We start from the raw sequence: 20028 nt of genomic DNA, 5'->3' as shown, positions 1-20028 counted from the left end.
AGGATTGCATTTACAGCAAATTATTTATGGCTGCGGCAGACACGAGCACAGGAAGCGAATATGCGCTGCCAACTTCACGTCTATCAATATTTTATGGAGCTCTGTCTGCAGGAGCAGACGCCAGCCACAGTCCAGGATATCTGGTTACATGGCTGTCTGGCATTGGCGTCGTCATCAGCATCAGCATCGGCTTCGTGTCGGCGTCCCGGCCTGCCTGCCAGCCTGCCGATATCCGGTTAGATGAGTATCTAAATTGCCTCTACTGTTGATGAATTAGTGCTGTCGCGGGAGACGGGCTGCTCTGCAGCAAATACGACAAGGGTAGGCGTTTTAAGGCATGCCTGGTGTCTGCCAGATAAGTCTCATCAATGCACACTCAACAGTTCTATGAAAAGAAATTTCAATTTATTTCGAATGATTTTCGCAAAGAATGCCCCTAGACAAGCAAACTCTGCACCAGTCTCAGCCTACATCCCCATTCATAATGATTACTCTATGATGTCAGTAGCAGCAGCAACTAAAAATCTGTGGAGAAGAGCCAAAGGTGTGCGCTGTAAAGGCTCGAGAAAATGTGGCGCAACAAGCGACAGCCCTCCGATGTCTGCATGGACACTTGAGTGGGCAATTCAGACAGAATCGCAACAAAGCGCGCTCGCCAACTTGATATATGAACTTGATGTGTGAGTTTGTCTAGCCCGAGTACAGTTTTTATGTTCTTGCCAAGGTTGCAATCGAAATAAATGGCCTGCATATGTGTCACAAGTGTTTGTAGAGATGAGACGACTAATCAAAAGCAAATACACGTACTGAAAGAAATAGAGTATTATGTGTGGATCTCAGTCTCTAATCTCCGAATAAAGATCCACTCTTAGAAACAAAAGTTTGCTTTGTGGCGCTATGCCTCTGTTCGAGATTTGTCACTTGGCGTTTTGTGTTTAATATTAATTTTTCATAAAAAAGGTGTTTTATACACATGCCTAAAATCACGCCTTATACATAGATACTATTGAATATAAGCTATATACATTTTTGATCCTCTCGTAATCCTGTTTAGAGCTGCGAAGAAGACATATGTTTTTGGACTAATTAATGTTTAGGCTTTTCAACAAGTATAATTTCAAAAAGCGTCTGTTTCAGGCGCTGTATTGCCTTCACAATCGTGGCATCTATCGCTGTTGAACTTCAATGATTTTTTAATCATGTCATAATAAGTAACAAAATTTTCAGTTAGAAAACAAAAACGTAAAAATCATATGTCTCGAAAGGAAATCGTATCCTTCCTACTCCTTCTTGTGGCGGTATGTTTGCTTGTGGCATATCAGAGGACGCTGTCGATTGTAACATTCAACCGCTTAGCTCATTTCCCTGCTGAATGCCACTATCTTTGCCAATGTAATGCCCACCCACATTAACTTCAGCCAGTTGGGGCATCAAACAATTACTCTGAGCACCTCCTACATATGCATCCTCTATGGGCTGAGCACTTGGCTCTATCATTCGAACTATAGGCGGCCCAGGCGACACATGCGCTGGGTGGTAACTATAACATAACTGATATTGCGGTATTCACAACTCATCTTGAGGGTCCCACAGCAGATTGCCATGTTAAGTATCTTGATTGTGGCGAATATTGTGACTTGTTACTACTTCGTTGACTCGATCAGTATGCGAAAAGTGAAGGAGAGCACGGATATCGAATCACTGTTGACTCCATTTGAAAGGGCTTGCAAATGGATCTCACTAGTGCTGAGCATTGTTGCCGTTCTGCTGCTATTTTTATCGCTGGTGCTGGTGTGGTTGACGGCATGGCGAAAGGAAAAAGAACGCCACATCAGGCTATATCAGGAGAGAAAGTCTGTGATGAAGAGATGATGAACGCGAGCATGAAATATTGAAAAAGTGTTGCCTACTTTGAGGGGCACGAGGCATCAGCTTGCCGGGGGACGGGGAGAGGCATAAAGAATACGTATGAATAGCTTTAAATTGCTACCTTGCACCGTAGAGTTTTGAATGAAGAGCCCAGCTGATGCCAACGACAGTTCTCCTGCTCCTTATCCTTGGCTTTCCTATCTTCGTGGGTATGCATATAAAATGTTGTTTGCATGCAGCGCCAAACATTTCATGTCACTGCAATGTGGCGCCGCCGCTGCAATAATAATATAAATATTATACGTATGCAATTTTCGTAGCAGACACACAACACACACACACACACACACCGGTAGGAACATGTTGCGAGAATGATATAAAAACTGTCTGTCTGCTTGCGTGTGCAGTTGCTTTGCAAGTGATAAAAAATATGGGGGTTTTCCGAGGTGAAACAACACAGGTATAGTACTATACCTGTATATACTTACATATTCGTATATGAGTGTGTGCTGGAACTTAAGGAAGGAAAACAACAAGCCTGTGTGAGTATATGACTTGTCTTTATATTGCATTCTGCTGTATAATGGAACAGTTTTTGTGCGTCAGACAAATCAACTTATTCGCAAGTTAAAGTTGAAATGTTAAAGGCGTCCAACTTTCAGACATCCAGCTTGAGCCAATTAAGCACCCAGCTGGCACAAAGTAAGAGGCTTTTCGAAAGGCAATCAAAAGTGACATTTCTACAACAAAATTTCCAGTTAAGTTATTGCCGCGCCCATCCAGCCCATCCAGGCCATCGTTCCATCCACCTCACCCCCACTAAAAAACGCACACAAATTCACTCGACTGCGCAGCGAAAGTAATTCCAAATTTAATTGCGTATAATTTAGAACGACGAAATGTTTTCGTGTGTTTAATTAACTGCAAAATAAAAAAAAAAATAAAAAAAAGCGAAATACGCAACAGTGTAGGCATTCCAAATGGCAACAGCAGCAACGACATTCAGCAGCCAAATGCTTATTGTTAAATGGCAACTAATTAAATTTTAAACATACCATAGGATCGGAAATAGGATGGGGGCGCATAGACAAGTAGACGGAGGCGAGCAAGCGGCTCAATTCATGGGCTCTACCGAATTTATTGTTGCATTTAATGACCGCCGCATGCGGTTGTTGCTGTTGCTAGCCTTTTATTGCGCTGACGCAGTGTATTATGAATAAATTGTTTTTGCCATCCAAAATGCTGAGCAGATGAACAAGCTATGGCGGACGCGGACACTCTGCAACAATCAAATGACGTAACCGCAACGACCACTGAACAACATGCGCCCAAATGAGGCCAATACTCGTATAGAGCCAGTGCATTTTTCTCAGTTTCGTTCAACATACACACATACTATATAGCTATAGCTCTACGGACATGTGGCTGCCTATAAGCTGCCTACCGCGTCTATAGTACATACGAGTATTAACCGCACATTGCAATCGAATGCGAAAGCCATTCATAAAAACTGATAAAAATTTAATTATGTACCACACATTAACACATAATTATTTATGTTTGATAAATGTCACCAGTTTGTAAAACACGTAAATAATGCAAAAGAAATGCGTCGTTAAATGCACACAATGCACCGTTTTTATTTTGCAAAAAGGTATGCTGCTTTTTGTGAATATTTATGGCCAAGCAATGGCAGATAAAAGGAAGTAACAGCACTTTATTGTAACGAAAATTTGTATTATTTTCCTTGTGAACGATAATTTGTTACTCCATTGATTTCCAGTAAAATTAAATTTAAATTTAAATTAAAATTAAATTCTTTATAATTGTGGAAAAATTCTACTATCCAACTGAATGGCTCAAATATGTCTTTGAGAAAATGAATAACCCCTATAGAAAGATATTTTTTGACACACTTATGATACAAACTTTGATGTAGAATTCACATCGGATATCACCTGATATCAAGTGATAATGAAACATTTCCTTTCTTCAGTTTCCAATAGTCGAGTTTCCAGTCTCAGTGCATCCCCTAGTCCATCAGATCCCGCCGCATTTTGTCCTTTCAATCGTTATATACTTATTTAAATTGATGCTCAGTAGATAAGTATTTTATTTAAGGATTGCAGCGCTTGACTTTTATCATTTACCATTATGTTTCGATGTCAATGCTGTTGTTGCTCTTCGCTTTAATTATGTAAAATGAGCACGAAATATGGGTCAATTAAAGGCTGGCGTACTGGCCGTAAAGGTTTACAGTCATTGCTTTCAACATGGGCCTGACAGCTCCAAAGTCGTCAATGGGTGGTAAATGCGAGAGCAAAAACAAAGAGCCATGCAAAATGAATATATCGCTCGACATTCTCCCCGTCCCACCCACCTCGTTGGTGCACTGGTTCATTGTACGCATAAATTATGCTGCCATATGTCAGACAGTTTTCAAATGCGAGCGTGGTTGGGTTCTCTTCCTTTATTCTTTTTTTGGGTTTTGTTCAGTTTTCGCTGGCTATGGGACTGTCAAGTGGTTCTGTGATTGTGTGTGTGTGTGTGTGTGCTGGTCGGGATTTATGAGCCGACCGGACAAGAACATGGACATGGGTGGGCAGTAACAGCTTTCGTCTAATTGCCTTTGGCATTACGCCAAATGCCAACATAAATTTAAATACCGCCACTAAAGTTTTTCAGCAAAATGCAAGTGGCCAAAAATGGCTCTACAACAAATCTACACTGCACACTGCACAATGCAATGCAAAGCTGGGCAATGCATCCATTTAACCATCTATCCATCAATCAAACAGCTGTCAATCAATACCAGACACAGACTCGCCGGCATAGACTAAGACTAATTTTCACTGAAATAACGGCAGCCAATTCGGCAGCCGACTCTGGTTCAATTTGCCTAAAGTGAAGCTAATGAAGAGCCAATAAAATAAAGAGTTGTACCCAGTTGAGAAAGTACGCACACACTATATGTTTTCGCTGTATAAAGAAGGCAGTTAGTCCTATTTGTCATGAGATTGTCGCAACTGGAAAGCATTCAAACAATTGCGTTCATAAAGAAACAAGAGTAAAGCACAGATATTGTTATCCACTTGCGGATTTTATTTATTTATTTAATGTCGGTTAGGTTCAGATTTCCAAGATTCTTCTTACAGAGAAACTCAACTTGCGATTAACGACTTAGCGGAATATGTAAGTCTAGTCCAGTTTCAAACTCAACATCTTTCAAATAATTTCGTTTTCCATTTTTGGATTGTGATCGAAATTTGAAAGCCTTAAACAAAATTGTTATTACATACAGAAATCACAAAACAATAAAACGCCATAAATTATTATGGACTTGGATAACGGTATACAAGTTTTACGCGTGGAGTCTCTGAGAGACTTCTACCCGGACGGTTTACCAGAGTTCGACGACAACGCTGACGACAACAACAAGGAGAATCAACCCGAACCCGAACCCGAACCCAAACCCGCTGTCACTAATCTAGTAGTTGAAGATCAGAGGCCAGGCGAGGCCCTTCCTCCCGCCGATGATGGCAACAACCACCTCAGCAGTACGGCTCTGCCAACACCTCGGGCTATTCGGCGTCAGCGCCATGCACACCGCATATTATCGCCTTATAAGTGCAACGTGTGCCACAAGTATGTACGTGGCGGAGTCATTACGATATGTGGTCATATGTTTTGCTGGGTCTGCCTCTGGCCGACACTGCACGGTCGGAACCATCCCAAGTGCCCGAGATGCCAGCGGCGCTTGATTCTACACGAGGACATAATGCCCTTTCATGGAGAGGGACCGACTGCTGGCGCCGATGATGCCAACATTGTGGCCCAGCCCGGCAATGTGCCTCGCCCCAGTGGCTTGTATCTGAGCGAGCCGAACTATCCCTATTGGTTCACCGTTAACGATACCCAAATTGGATTGGACCGTCGTTTGGAGGAGATGCTGCTTCGGCTACAGCAGGGCTTCCCGCGCATGTGGAGGGTGATGCAGTGGCTCAATTCGTTTCAGTTGATCTGTGTAGCCCTAATGTTCGTTTTGTGGGCCATTGTGTCCTGGAAGTAGCGAACTGTACTCTGAGTGGCTGCCGTCCATGGAGGGCGTTAAGTGTTTTTGGAAGAAGGCGTCAAAATTATTTAACACATAACGCACTACTTGGATCCATGCCTGTTCTTTTTTGTCCAAATGCTTGCTTCTTAGTTCAATTTGCTTTAAAATGTATTCACAAAGAAAATATCTGAATGCTTCCCCATTTATTATTCTGCAACCTACCACACCGCCTCAATAATCCAAAAACTTTCCAGAGCTGAGCATACAAATAACTGAACATTTTTGTTATAATCGCAAATAATTTGGCCTAAGACCGCAATAAGTTTTGGACGACCAGTTGCAACTTAATTGCCCACAGCTTCCACAACTTTTTGCAGTTTGCTTTTAAATTATTCCTGTTATTATTTTGTTGTTGGTGCGGCTGCTGCTGAGCGTGGAGAAAGATCAACAGCGCCTTGTCTTGTCTTGACTTTGCGAAAACACGGAATATTTTATGAAGTCGTCGGCAAGTCAAAGTTCTTGCATGCAACGGCAAAGCGCTATGAGTAGCCTGAGCTGGTGGGAGCCTTTGAAGATGGATTGTTTCTAGCCAGCTGAAACAATACATTCTGTTTGCAGTGTAGCCAGCAACAGAAAGCTGACTGCAGTCTGAACTTCACAAAAGTTGTGCTCAAGTTATGTCAGTGGCTTCTAACTACTTGACTACTAAGAATGCCATCGGTCGCAGGGAACATAGCAATTCAGTTCAGAGCCCATTCAATGAAGAGACAACTGCCAGCAAATGAAGCAACATCTTCATCTTAATTAATATCGAGCACAAAACTGAAAGTAAGCTTCTTTCTTCCTCCAACACGAACTATATAAAACGTCAAAATCAAAAGTTTGAATTATAAATATATACTACAATTCCTACGAACTATACTGAAATTATTTACAAAATATTTTCGTATTAGTATTTGAGCTTAATACCCTGAAGTATGAGCTGCTGAGAAACTAAGCTTTTAGCAGATTAGACTGCATTGCAGTTCTTGACTGAAAATGTTTGGTTGAATATAATTATATACAAGTATACTATATATAGGAGGACAGTGCCAGATAAATGCCCTAAATTATTAAATTGACACAAAAGCCAGCAATCCATTGAATAGTGCAATGGAAGGCCTTGCTTATTTTAAAAGTTTAAATTCAAAGATTTCAATCACCTTTAATTGGTTAAGGTATGCCTGAATAGGAAGGATAATTGTGCCACTTAGTTGTAAATTAAGACGTGTATGTCGAATTAATCTGCGATATTTACGACACAATTAATTTCCAGCTAATAAGCATTGATTGCCTTCTTAATGAAGTGTACAAATTTGTAAATATTCATTCCCATTGCGAATTGTGAAGATGAGGATATATTGGCAGGCTCTTTGGCGAATCTTTTCGAATTGTTTGGACCTCCAACGACTACAACATGTGTTCCGACACCCAAAATCATGTGGGCCCAATAATCAATTGCATAATGAATTGAATCAGTTGTATAAAAATACATTTTAAAAATGAGAAAATACTCGTATTTATGCACAATGTCATGTACTTTTATAAGTGAAATTAATTGAAAAGAGAAGCAATAATAGCAACAATGACAACACAAAAACAAAAAAAAAACAGCGACAGCGACAATTGTATGAGTAAAATAAACGCAGCGAGGCACAACAATTGAGTTTGTGGTCGACATTAATTAATGGCAGCAGGACAGCAGGACGTATTCGATTCGATTCGATTCGATTCGCATTCGTATTTCAGTTGCAACTGCAGTTGCCAATGCAGCGTCCACTTCTGAATTGGGACAATGTTCATTTGTGTTGTTAATGGACCGTAGATAATCAAATATATGTACATCGAATGCCTCGAATTGTGTTAGCGATCAATTGCTGCCATCGATTATTCCTCACCAGCAATTGATTCTGGCTTCTTATCACGCCATAGCCTGGCATTTTAGTGATAAAGTGTCCTTCCACTCGCATTACCTGCCTTTCTCTTGCCACATTAAGTGTGGCCTCAAAGTATTGCTGAAGATTGTGTGCGTGGGGTCGTAGTACGACAAAATATTTATCATTAATTAAGCATATGCCGTAAAATCTTTACGGCGAACATTGCTCGACTGCCAAAGCCAGAAACATCAAATGTTAAGCACACTCGCACTCGTACGTAAATGCAGATGGCCACGTGGCATACACAAATAGCTGGCGAAGCATTGACGAGCTGGGCAGGCTGGGAGCTGGAAGAGTGGCGAGCAGATGGCTGTGGCAGACAGGGCAATCACGAGCGCGGCCAGTGAATCTGTTTTATTATTGCAGCTTAAGCGGCAGTTGGTGCTGCCGGTTATTGAACGGGAGATGCCGACACTCTCGTATACTATACAAGTATATGTGTACGCGTAGATGCCGACACACAAACACGTAGCCGTACATGAAAGCTCTGCCATGCGAGCATGCTGGGAAAATCCATTCTTTTCCTTGAGCAAACATGACGTTGTCGACGCGTCGCATCGCATCTCATCGCGTCGCGTCGCTTTGCTGCCGGCTGCGTTGTTTTCAACGTCGCATAAAATTGATGCGTTTTAAATTGCATTAAATTTTATGCAACTTAATCCATGGCACTCACACACACACAAGCATACAGTGAATCACTTCTACATAGCTCCTACTATATGAGAAGTAACTACAGTACTCTTCCTCGAAACGAGACCCACTTTAGATACGACTCAGTAATCCCAAGTATTGTAGTATGTGTATTACAGATAACTATTTTTATTCGCAGATACAGAATATCTCTCCAAAAAAGAAGTCATCATCAACCCTAGCAGCTTATCGCATTTCATCTAAATATTAGAAATCATGCATGCCATTTTGCAAAAGATTCCTTTGCTAATAAATACGTAACAAATGCAGTTTAAAGCTGAAGCATAGAAGGGAAAGAAGAAAGTAATAAATTTGCATAAAATAGTTGAGTTAAACTTCTTTACAGTACAGTTGTTTGTTCTTTCATATTCATATTTCAATCAGAAACCCATATCATTCAGGGGTCCATATCTAACATCCGTTTTGCATTCCATTCCTATTGGGGACAATATTCTAAGTAGGTCTTAACTACTTTTTAAATGACACGAATGCAAGTGAATAATAAAATAACTTGAAGCGTTCGGTATTTGTCTTCGAAATCGAAAGAAGGAAAGCCAACATATTCAAGACATTAAAGTATCTTTATATTTTAAAGACTACACTTAAGCAATTCGAACTGTATGTGTCTGGATGTGGCTGGTTGCTGGCAGTCTACTGAAAGACTGGTAATTTAATTTAATTTTTGTTATTTTGGTTGCCGTTCTTGTTGTCGCCAAGCTTTGGCACTCCGTTAGCCACTAAATTACATGTATTGATTACTGGCTTCATCGCTCGGCTTTCGTTTATTGCATTATGCTTGTTTATAGTATGTTTCTTAGATTATAGTTTCTGTGTGCGTGATAGTTTTTGTACTAATTTTTGGCCAATTTGCGGCATGGGTTCAAACTAAACGGAGGACCCACCCAAAGGCATTTCAAGTGCCTGGCAAAGTAAATATTTGGCAGTCATTAAATGAAATCAGCGTCCCGATGTTGGCGCCTGCGTCTCCGTCTGCTCATCAAGAGCAAGTGCGTCATTAAAATCTTCCGCCGTCTGCACAACAAAGCGCAAGTAAATTGCTTGGCACGATTGTGTGTGGGTGCATGTGTTCGAGTGAGTCTGTGTTCATGTCTATGCGCGCGCGTGTGTGTGTGTGTGTATGTGTTTGGGTCTGCAATTTTTAAAGCCAAAATTACCAAGCTTTACAGAAAGCTCAAACATTTCCAGGCAGCAGCAGCAGAAGCAGCAACAGCAGCCACTCGCTCAAATTATGCTGCCTGGTAACACATGACGTATACATAATTACATTTGCCATTATGCATACAAAGTTTCCCCAACGCACACAGCTGCACACACTAGTGTGTAGTAACACACACACACAGATGCAACAAAACTATCACTTGTCACTCGGGTGCCCAGAGGGCACACAAACTGTGCGCTGCTAGCTCCGCTCTGCGTCATTTTGCAGTAATTTTCATTTCAATTACAGTATCTGTCGCCTAGGCATTTGAAATGCAATGTGTGATGCAGGCACACGTTTTAGACGACAGGGATGGGACTGAGAGGGGGGATGGGCATGGACATGGGGAGGTGGAGTTGGAGGAATGGATGCAGTCAACGGTAAATGTGGCTTTTATTCATTACATAATTACAGATGTGTTTGCTTTGCGGCATACGGGCAGACCAGACCCCACGGTGTTAGAGATGATGATTATGTGCAATTGTCAAGGTTAGCAATAGTGTGTGGCTAAATTATTGTCTGATTGCGACTGCTTGAATTACAGACACAAGCGTCTGCCCATGGCCTCATATTGCCATATTTGACATCCACAATAATAATAAAATTGAATAACTAAATTGATTAAAAATTTCTTTGTGTCTTTGTGCATTTGACATGAGGAGGCTCCCAACCGGTTGCTTATTGCATTGCATTTTGATTTACATTTGAAGTAATTAAGAAAAAAATACAATTGTAAATAAGTTTGTTTCCTGTGCTCCCTCTAGATAAAATAACAATGCACTCATGGTTTAATAGTTTAGTGTAGTCTATTGTAACTGACAAGATATTCTGTATCAAGACTAGGATGAAAGCCTGTCAACACAAAACTACGAATTTAAACCATTTCTTCTCAATCTCAAAAAGGAAAAGCTAGAGTTTTTAAATACTAGATATAAATCACTAAAGGCATGCAAATATTATACACTAAATATTATAGCATTTAAAAATCAAAATCACAGCTGAATAATCAAACACAGTTCAAAGATAAGTTTCCAAATGGAGGAAGTATTTTGTTATATTTATATTTCTTTAAAAAGGAAATAGTTTGACTAACTTGCTTGCTTAAGTCGTATTCTGCAGCCAATATAAAATAATAATATAAAAACTGAGCTGTGTAGATTGGAGTCCAATATTCGACTGCCAACATTCCAGCTAGGGACTGATGACGACTCCTAATAGCCTTTCATAGAGGAGAGTTTTATGTTGGGTCATTCTGAATTCAATTACTTGTACTGCTGGTACGAAGACATACGTGTATTTATATCAATTAGAAGCGAGCTATTGTGACACATTTCAGCATCATGTGTGGGTAATAATTTATGGAAATAGTAAGCAGAGAAGCTCACCTGGGACGATGAGTGTGCAAAGTGTCACCTCAAAATAGACAACATAAATATTTGCTGTGGAGTATATGGAGTCAGAAACAGCAAATTTTTCAGCAAGCACCCACAAGCACACACACATGCTCTTCATCAGAACGACCAAGAGACGTACCGGCAGACACATCTTGGCTGAAATTCCACGCCTCTGCAACATTTGCGCAAATAGCATGCACTATGCATGTTTCCGTTTCCGCTTTTTGGGGCTGCAGGCGCTGCAATTGTCGCTTGTGGCTGCACCGTTGACATCTGTGTGTGTGTGTGCGTGTGTGTGTGTGTGAGCGTTATAGACCGGCACACATGCTGTATACGTTATGCATAACTAATGGGCAGCTTAGTTTACGTATACGTATTCGTATATAATGTTTAATTTATCGAGCGTGAATTATTTATGTCGATATGTGCAGTTCAAGTACTGCCGCCTAATGAAATAAAGTTCAAGTCGTCGTTGCCGCTCGAGCTGGGCTCTAAATTTCGATTCGACGAGTCTCTACAAACCAAGCAAATCAAATTTATAGACCTGACGGCAGCACTTTTGTTTTCTCGTTGAATTGTCATGCCAAATTGTGCAATAATAAATTTTGTTGTTTTGCAACAAGGATGAAGTTATTTCTGTGTTGCCATTGCAACTTGTTGAAGGCGAATGCAATGAAATTTCAATTTAATTGTGTGTCCAACTCTTGACTACACCACCACCACTAAGCCACTAGCCACTGGCCACTAGCCACTGGCCACTGCCCAATGGACACCCTAGGCACGTGTATGCGATTGTGTGCAGGTGCTAAGTGCTTTAATTTAGATTTATTTCAGTTGATTAATTTGTACATATAGTGCACAGAGTTGTGTTGCGAGTGGATCATTGTTGGCCCGTTTCACTATCTGCTCCTTTCCATAAGCAGAAGTTTCACTTTAACGGCTTCAGAGCTGCGGTTTTAAGTTCATTTGTCAGAGTTTTGTTTCAGTTGCGATCCGTTTTTGAGAATTCGTATGCGTTACAGAATATTTTAATGGAATAATGCAAGTTTCATCTCATTCCCGGCCTTGTTGTGCAAGCTGTTAGTTTATTTATGCACACGTTCTTCACGCTTTAAAGCTCAATTAAGTAATATGCATCAGTAAATTAATACATTTTGAAAAACAGGAATATAATTACTGCTTTTAAAATGAATTATAATTTAGTTTTTAAGTTATGTTAATGAATTGAATGAATGAAAATAAACGACAATTAAGTAACTAATATTTAATATCTGTAAAACATACGATACGGAATATATACGTTCTTATCATAAATTTACATGTGTTTAACCCCAGATAGTGCCGGTTTTCTGAAATAAGCATTTAATTAATTGTTTGTTGAATTTTACTTCCCTAATGCTTTCAACACAAATGGCTAAGCCATTAAGTTAAGTGAACAGAAACATCTTCTTTACTACTTGTATATCTTTTAATACAAACATCAAATATCGCCTCCAATTTGCTGTTCTTTAAACACAAAATAACCAATTTTTTTATGATTATGGATGCAACTTTGTGATGTAACCATGCAAGCGTCACAGATGACCTCATCTTCATTCTATTCTTTATGCTTTTGTGTCTACAAAGGCTAACGAGTGGAACGAATTTCTGCAAGCCTGCTGCACTTTAGAAACCAACACCTCAGAACCCAAACACCTACACACAGGCGGCAACAAAGTACAACATGTATACGTGAGAACAGAAGAGGCTCACTTTATGCCATATTGTGTATAGATAACATGTCTATTCAGACGAAAACTGATATGACGACACTAACATAGACAACACCAACAGCAACAACAAGAACGCCCAAAACAACAACCACGTTTGGTAAAACGAGGCGTGCGAGCCAACAGCCGCCTTATGTGCCGTTCAGTAACAAGTTGGTAAGCGCGGAAGCTGAAAAAAACTGTTGCATACTCTTATGCGCAGCCACAAGCTAACCGGGCGTGTGGTTGGGCGGGCGGTTAGTCTGGCGAGCAGGCAGCCAAGTCGCACGCTCTTCAATGTCTACTCGTACTTATCAACGTGCACAAAGTTTTTGCCACTTTAGAGACTCTGCTGGCTGCCTGTGCAAGGCTGCTGTTGTTGCCATTTTTGTTGCCAACCTAACACACTTTGGTGGAAAATGTACGCTTTAAAAGCTGCTCTATTAAATTTATGTAACGCTGATTGGCAGCCAAAGCTGGTGGCGCCACTTGTGAATTGACACACTTGCATATTTTAATATTTTCTTTTTCTTTTGTCGGCCATTAATTACACAACCAAGGCAAGCCATTCCAACAGCTATTTGTATCGTGTATGAAGGCATTAAGGAATGCAATCGAATTTCGTTGCAGCTTGAGTGACGCACTCAGTAGCATTTATGCACAACAATTAGCGCCGAGACACTCGACGCGCCGCATCGCCTAATTAAAATTGTCAGGCGGCAGCACACAAAGAGCCGCCGCCAATGTTGCAACAAAAAAGCCCCAATTGCAGTCGTTGTTTCATTAACATTGCCATTGTCGTTACCTGTGCCACTGAAAGGGCTGAAGCGCAACAAGGAGGCTGTGTCGATGCTGCATGAACCGAATTCGTCGTAATCGCTCTGACTGTTCAGCATTCACAGTATGCGTGGTGGAAAGAGCGGCGCATTCGCAAATGTGAATGTGGTTGTGGATGCGACTACCGACAAATGTTGCCATCATCGGGCCATGTAATACAATGCCGGGTAGTCAGACAGACTATCTGGCATCCAGGCGGCGTCAGATACAGGAACAACAGCCGTAACTGAAATTTTTGCAATGCCTTTGGCTTTTACCTGCAGCTCTCGGCATTTTCACTTTTGCCACTTACAGTTGCACGCTAATTTGCGTAACTGTTGTTGCCGCTTCCGCCTGTGGCAGGTAGAAGTTACTAACTTTGTGAGCAGCCAAGCCAAGGACCGCTGCCAACAGCTAGAAAAACTTTGAGTAGTTTGATATAAAACGTACTAAAAGGCATAACAGTTTCTATTCAACTTAACTCGAATGGACACATCTAATGTGCTCCTAGACTTTCATTTCTATCATAAAAACATTTTGTACTAAGTGCAGAAAGGTACTGTTGGAGTAACATGCTTTAAGGAACATTAAATTCGATTAAATGCAATAGGTTTCATCGGACTTGAAGTAACTGAAGTGGCGAACTAGAAACAAACTGTAATGCTAAAATCGATCGAGACTTGATGGAATCTGCGATTAGTCAGTTATTCCAAACATTGCAGAAATTACCTGAAAAAGATTATTATTATAAATGGGTTGGATTAGGAATATGGAATTCTGGAAAGTAAAAGTACTCAAGTGCCACTAACCGTACTTCCTGCGGCTCTCTTCTAACTTTGTGAAAGTCAATAGATCTTTATTATTAAGCTGGTTTCTTCCTTTATTTTGTAGTTAGTAGTTAAACATATATGCGGGTATAAAAATTAAACAAAAAAAATATATATATTTTATTTTATATAGAAGAAGCTTGAAATAGAAAACCGTGGTTTGTCGGTTGGTAGGACTCCAATTTACTGGCTAACAAGGGGCATTATTACCAATAACAGCAACCCAGATTACGTTATAATTGATATATGAACATATAACTCTGTCCAAGGATACGCTACGAGTAAAAAATAATGTGATAAAACACTATTAAATCGAAAGAATATAATGATGAGAAATGTTGAAATTTGGGGAAGAACTGATTTATTTTGCAAATGCCCGATAACCATTTAATGCACTTTTGCCGTAATTGTATAAATTCTAAAATCAAATGTTCACATTTGGAATTGGTTATCTGCTACTCCATTAAATCCTTTCTGGGGCTTTCATAAAAATATTGTATTCAACGAATATTTGTATAGGCCATCGTTTCACATGTAAGCATAGTATTGTAAGCTTGTTATAATATACGTATATCATACTATATATACAAACGTAACTAAAATAAATAATAACTGCAGTCAGAGAATGTCCGTCGCATTGTCTGCACCAAAGCTCCCAGGAGCCCGGGGCGAAGCCATTTAACTTTTAATCCATCAAAATGCGCGCCAGTGGGGCCGGCGTTGCATTGTCGAACTCAATGAGGAAAAAATGTTTTTAACGTGGCAAAGATAACAGAGAGAGAGTAAAATGAAAAGGACAGGACCACAGTGTTGAAATGCAGGGGAAAAACAACAAACGAGCAGCCAGCGGGCAGGCATATAAGCAGACAGGCACTGTGGGACCGCTGCTCACACCTCCGCCTTTTCCCGCTCCCCACTCCACCAACGCTGGGCTGAAAGCATTTCATTACATTTCACATTTCACACAAATGAAATCGCCTCCCCAGAGACAATGACGCGTCGCGTCGCGTCTCGTCGCGCCAAGTCGCAAAGCAGACGCCGCCAACATTGCCAATGGCTTTGGTTGTTGCTGTTGTTGTCTAAAATGTTATAAATCTGCGCGTAATTGTGTAAACTTCTTGGCAAGCGAAAGTATATAAATGCGAGCGCTTTTTTCGTCCCCGTTTGTCCGTTACTCGCATTTGTTTTGCGCCCTGCCAAAAAAGTAAATTGGATTATAATTTATTTTAATTGGCCAAAGTCAAATGCAACCGTCGATAAATGGGAGCGAACAAAGATAGGGCTCTAAAGATACAAAGCAGCAAATGCCGCACACATATCGTACATTCTATATATGTGTGAGTCCACAATGGGAATTGGCCAGAAATTACGCAGCTTTGATGCCGCTTTCATTAGACTAATTGTAGGTCTTGTGTGCGCGCACTCGTGTGTGTTTCCATCCATTGTTGTTACCCCTTCAGATGCTAATCATCCAAGCATTTTGGGCAAAGGTGCACAGCTCAACACAAACAACAACAACAGCAACAACAATAACATCAGGAGCCACAACTATTACAAAAGCAAGCACGAAACGATGCGTGACAGTGTTAAATTGTGGCTCGTTCTGTGTGTGTGTGTGTATGTGTGCGTATGTCTATTTGGCATTTAATTAAAGGGAACAAGGCAGCCGAGCACACCTTTCAACTTTAGCCACACATATTAACATATAAACGGCAACTAAAATGGCCGTCAGTGGCTCGACTGCCGTCAGGTGCGTACCAAACGCAGCTGGAAAGCCTTTGACTTTACAATAAAATGTAAACAGCTTGACATGTGTAAGTGTGCGTGTCTGTGGGTGACTGTGAGTGTGGGTGTGGGTGTGCGTGTGCAGGTGTGTGAACTACCAAACTTGGTCACAATTAAGCAGCCCAGGCATGTCACAGAGGAGCAGAGCAGAGCAGAGCTGAGCCTTGTTATTGTGCCACTTACAGCTGGCAGTTGCTTTGTTGGCCTTTGTCTGCGGCCTGGTCCTTATGCTAGTCGCATTGACCACTCCCGCAACTACCCGCTGAGCCCAAAACCCCAGCCATCACAAATGGCACCCATTGTATAAACAAACTTCTGTAAGCAATACGCAGGAATTGCGCACGTTTGACTCTTAAGTCGTGCCTGCATTTGGGGACAGGTGGACAGGTGGCCAGAAGTAAAAGCGCACATGCATGGTGCTCGTATTGTGGTTTTGGTGCAAACAACTCAGAGAGTGGCGTGGAAAGGTTTTGTGTCGCTAAGTTAAGGGAATAAGTCTTGCATCAATTGGAGCATGTTTAATTAGAAGACCTGAGTTCGCGTTGTTATTTCTCAAAAGGGAATCATTAATGAACAGAGCACGACAGGCAAAGACCAAAAGCTTTCAGCTGCTTGGGGCTCGAGATGCGTGATTTCTTATTATTACACAGTTGCTTTATTATCCAAAGAAAAAACTAAAGTTATCATATCAGCCTTTCCTTCAGATCAAAGCCACTTAAGAAGCTTATTTACTTTTTCGTTGCCTTTGAAAGTTTAACTCAATTTTTTTACTATAACTTGTTATGTTAGACTCGGAACTTATTTAACTGGCGCAGTGGAGTAAGGAATAGAAATGCTTACCTTGGATTCTCCCATTTTCTTTCAACCAATTCAAGCAATTCAACAAATTTTACAACCTTACTCTTCTTATGTATCTTTTGGCTAGATGTAAATGGTAGTTGATTCTTTAGAATAAAACAATATAGGTCAAAAAAATTGACAAATAATGACCGCAAACGGCTGATGTATAGTCCTATTTGCATGGTTTTGCTTTCCCGTACATACAGACCATACTTATATGTATCGTTATTTATATCACTCATACGCCCTGGGCACACAACCGCCCGTAATTGAAAAGCTCAACCAAGCGCACCCATCAAATTGAAATCTAGCCAAAATCAATTAAAAATTCAGCATATGCTCGCCTGTATACGAGCCCCAACATTGCCCTTCTCCTCCCCCCTTATTTCCACTCACTCGCTCGCCCGCTGCGCACTGTTTATAAATTTATGCACCCTCCAACTAATTTTTGCCAATTCCTACACAGAGGGGGAGTTTTTTGTTTTTTGTTTTTTGTTTTTTTGCACCCATGAGCTCGCAGTGAGCCCTCTGTTTGTTTGAATATTTTGTGGAATCAGCGTAAACTCTTGGCACGTTGCCTGATCTGGTGCTGGGGTGCAGCGACCCTGCCAATGCGGTGCACCTTCGATGGTGAATCGAAAAGGCGTCGGAAACTGCAATTCCAACGAGCGACCCTGAAAATTCTGTTGCTCTCCTTGTTATTGAGTGCGGAGCAATTTAAAGCGAACGCACAATGCTTTTTGTTAAGTGGCACAAACCTCTCCCTTACTCCATTACTCTGCTGCATGGCAAAAGTTTTCACAATAAATTCAGCGAGTTGCCATTAAAAGTTATCAACAGTGACAGCGACACGTTTTTGTTTACTTCCTTGCATTTGCAAATGTGTGCGCCTATGTGTTAAGTGTGTGCCTGTGCCTGTGCTCCTGTACTCAGTAGTCTTTTATCAGCATTCATGTACATGTGTCGTGTTGTTTTGTTGGCTGACGTCTATTTATTTTATCATACGTGCGTGCAAATATTTATATTTACAATTACATATCGCATTTATCAAAAATGTGTAATCAAAGGCAGGCAACATCCAAACCATCAGGCCAACAATAAATGTTTGCTCACGTTTACACATGCAGGACAAACAAATCTCCGAAAAGTAAAATAATCAAAAACATACATTTGTTTTGCTTGGTGTATTGAGTAACAGAATACTCACATTCCAGATATTCTTGTCCAATTAAACAGCTCTCAGACTAAGTTTAAATGAAGGATAAATAATATTTCCTAATTAAAATAAAATAGTTCTGGTGCGCTTTTATTTTGGACAGGGACAACAAAACCCAAATGTATGATCATACTTTAAGAGTTTCTTCCAACAATTAAGTTCACTCTCCTAAGGCAAATGACGGTGTTTAGGGAGTGAATAGGTCTCCCAAATAACAAACAATGCTTGAGTGGTCTTTTTTTTCCTGTTTTGTATAAAATTACTTTTTGGCAGCGCAGTTGGCGTTGAAGTCCAAGTGAAAGCACATGGAATATTGATTGCTTTCACGGCTCATTTTCCTGGAGCCCTTGAATGCCCGTCTCCTGTTGTTATTACTGTTGTCGCGCGTTAAGATTACAATTTCAAAAAGACAGCTGGCACGATATATATATACCATAATGCAATAGGGAATTACGAGGGCCCCATGATAAATACTGAATAAGAGAGGGAGAGAGAGAGAGTCACACAGCTTGAAGCTGATGTCAACAAAAAATATTTATCCAAGCCCATTAGGGTTCAATCCGCACAATTCATATTCACAAATCAATCACATATCCTAATTCGAAATTAAAGTGAATAAATCAATGGATTAATATAGATTAAAACGCAACATCTTTCAAAAAGTCTACTAACGTAATTTTTCTCAAGTTCTTTTATTTTAAAGGGTGTACTTACTACAGCTTACTCGTTTTACAGATAAATATTTATAACGTATAGTAGGCTTAACAAGAGAAGAGTTTAATAAGCTCTAAAATCTGTTAAAATGGGGAGAGAATGGAGAGTATGCTTGAAAATTTATATGAGTTTATATAAATTATTTAAACAAAGAAATATGGGACGCTTGCTTTTAATTTTATCTTTAATATCGAAAATGACGAAACGATACGGCGGCGATTGTGCTTTTATTTGGTTCTATTTTGCAACTGACTTCAAATTAGGCTTACAAGCTAAACTAAGCCTAAGGCGGCGAAAAAAGGGCGCGAGGCGACGTCCGCAAACGGCCGCTCTCGCGCTCTCTTTTCACCCTAAACTAAAATTCAAATAATTCTCTTAAACTATCTTAATCTAAAGCAGCATCTGCGCCAACACCGGCCCCCTTGGAGGGACATCGTCCTTCAACGGGCAATGGCGCCAGCCGATGAATAGCCCTCCGTAGATTGCCACTACTCGTGGCGACGTCGGCCACCCGCACCTTCCCGTCTGTCCCGGCGTGAGTTGTGGTGACCCTGCCAAGTATCCACTTTTGTGGCGGCACGTTGTCTTCGGCCACCACGACGAGTTGTCCCACGACGACGTTGGGTTCCTCCTGGAACCACTTCGCTCGCACCTGGAGGCTCGAAATGTACTCCCGGGACCATCGCTGCCAAAACCTGTGCTTGAGACACGAGGCATTGCGCCATCGCCTTAAGCAGGTTTGGCTGTCGATGTCCGGGAGCGGTGGAGCTGGAGTCGCCAGAAGAGGCCGCCCGATCAGAAAGTGGCCCGGGGTTAGCGCCTCGCCGTCGCTGGGGTCCGCGCTGAGTGGTCCCAGTGGCCGAGAGTTCAGCACGGCCTC

At 41.0% G+C, this 20028-nt stretch overlaps 2 protein-coding genes across 3 annotated transcripts; both read left to right on the top strand.

Moving 5' to 3' along the window:
* The first annotated feature begins 1240 nt into the window (after positions 1 to 1240).
* LOC115621449 lies at positions 1241 to 2964 on the top strand. 2 transcript variants are annotated; one of them, XR_003995265.1, is made up of 4 exons: positions 1241 to 1298; positions 1357 to 1536; positions 1594 to 2411; positions 2476 to 2964. XR_003995265.1 is itself a non-coding variant. In XM_030515102.1 (3 exons), exons 1-3 carry the CDS (start codon positions 1254 to 1256, stop codon positions 1870 to 1872), a joined length of 504 nt encoding a protein of 167 aa, XP_030370962.1. In that variant the 5' UTR covers positions 1241 to 1253; the 3' UTR covers positions 1873 to 2964. The 2 variants fall into 2 exon arrangements, 1 of the variants encoding a protein (XP_030370962.1); XM_030515102.1 differs by having other exon boundaries at positions 1594 to 2964.
* Positions 2965 to 5154: 2190 nt separating this feature from the next.
* Positions 5155 to 6115, top strand: LOC115621524. Its single transcript, XM_030515190.1, has one exon. It carries the CDS (start codon positions 5204 to 5206, stop codon positions 5936 to 5938), a length of 735 nt encoding a protein of 244 aa, XP_030371050.1. The 5' UTR covers positions 5155 to 5203; the 3' UTR covers positions 5939 to 6115.
* The last annotated feature ends 13913 nt before the right edge of the window (positions 6116 to 20028 follow it).

Source organism: Scaptodrosophila lebanonensis, unplaced genomic scaffold (genome assembly GCF_003285725.1).
Source record: "Scaptodrosophila lebanonensis strain 11010-0011.00,11010-0021.00 unplaced genomic scaffold, SlebRS2 tig00000024-arrow-pilon, whole genome shotgun sequence".
Taxonomy (NCBI): Eukaryota; Metazoa; Arthropoda; class Insecta; order Diptera; family Drosophilidae; genus Scaptodrosophila; species Scaptodrosophila lebanonensis.
This window is presented reverse-complemented; position numbering and strand designations above follow the sequence as displayed.

Excerpts from the sequence above, each read along its gene's own strand:
- LOC115621524 (XM_030515190.1), top strand. The coding sequence starts at position 5,204 with ATGGACTTGGATAACGGTATACAAGTTTTACGCGTGGAGTCTCTGAGA.
- LOC115621449 (XM_030515102.1), top strand. The coding sequence starts at position 1,254 with ATGTCTCGAAAGGAAATCGTATCCTTCCTACTCCTTCTTGTGGCG. Across the intron at positions 1,299-1,356 it reads TCCTACTCCTTCTTGTGGCG|CTCATTTCCCTGCTGAATGC; the intron begins GTATGTTTGCTT and ends TCAACCGCTTAG. Across the intron at positions 1,537-1,593 it reads GGCGACACATGCGCTGGGTG|CAGATTGCCATGTTAAGTAT; the intron begins GTAACTATAACA and ends AGGGTCCCACAG.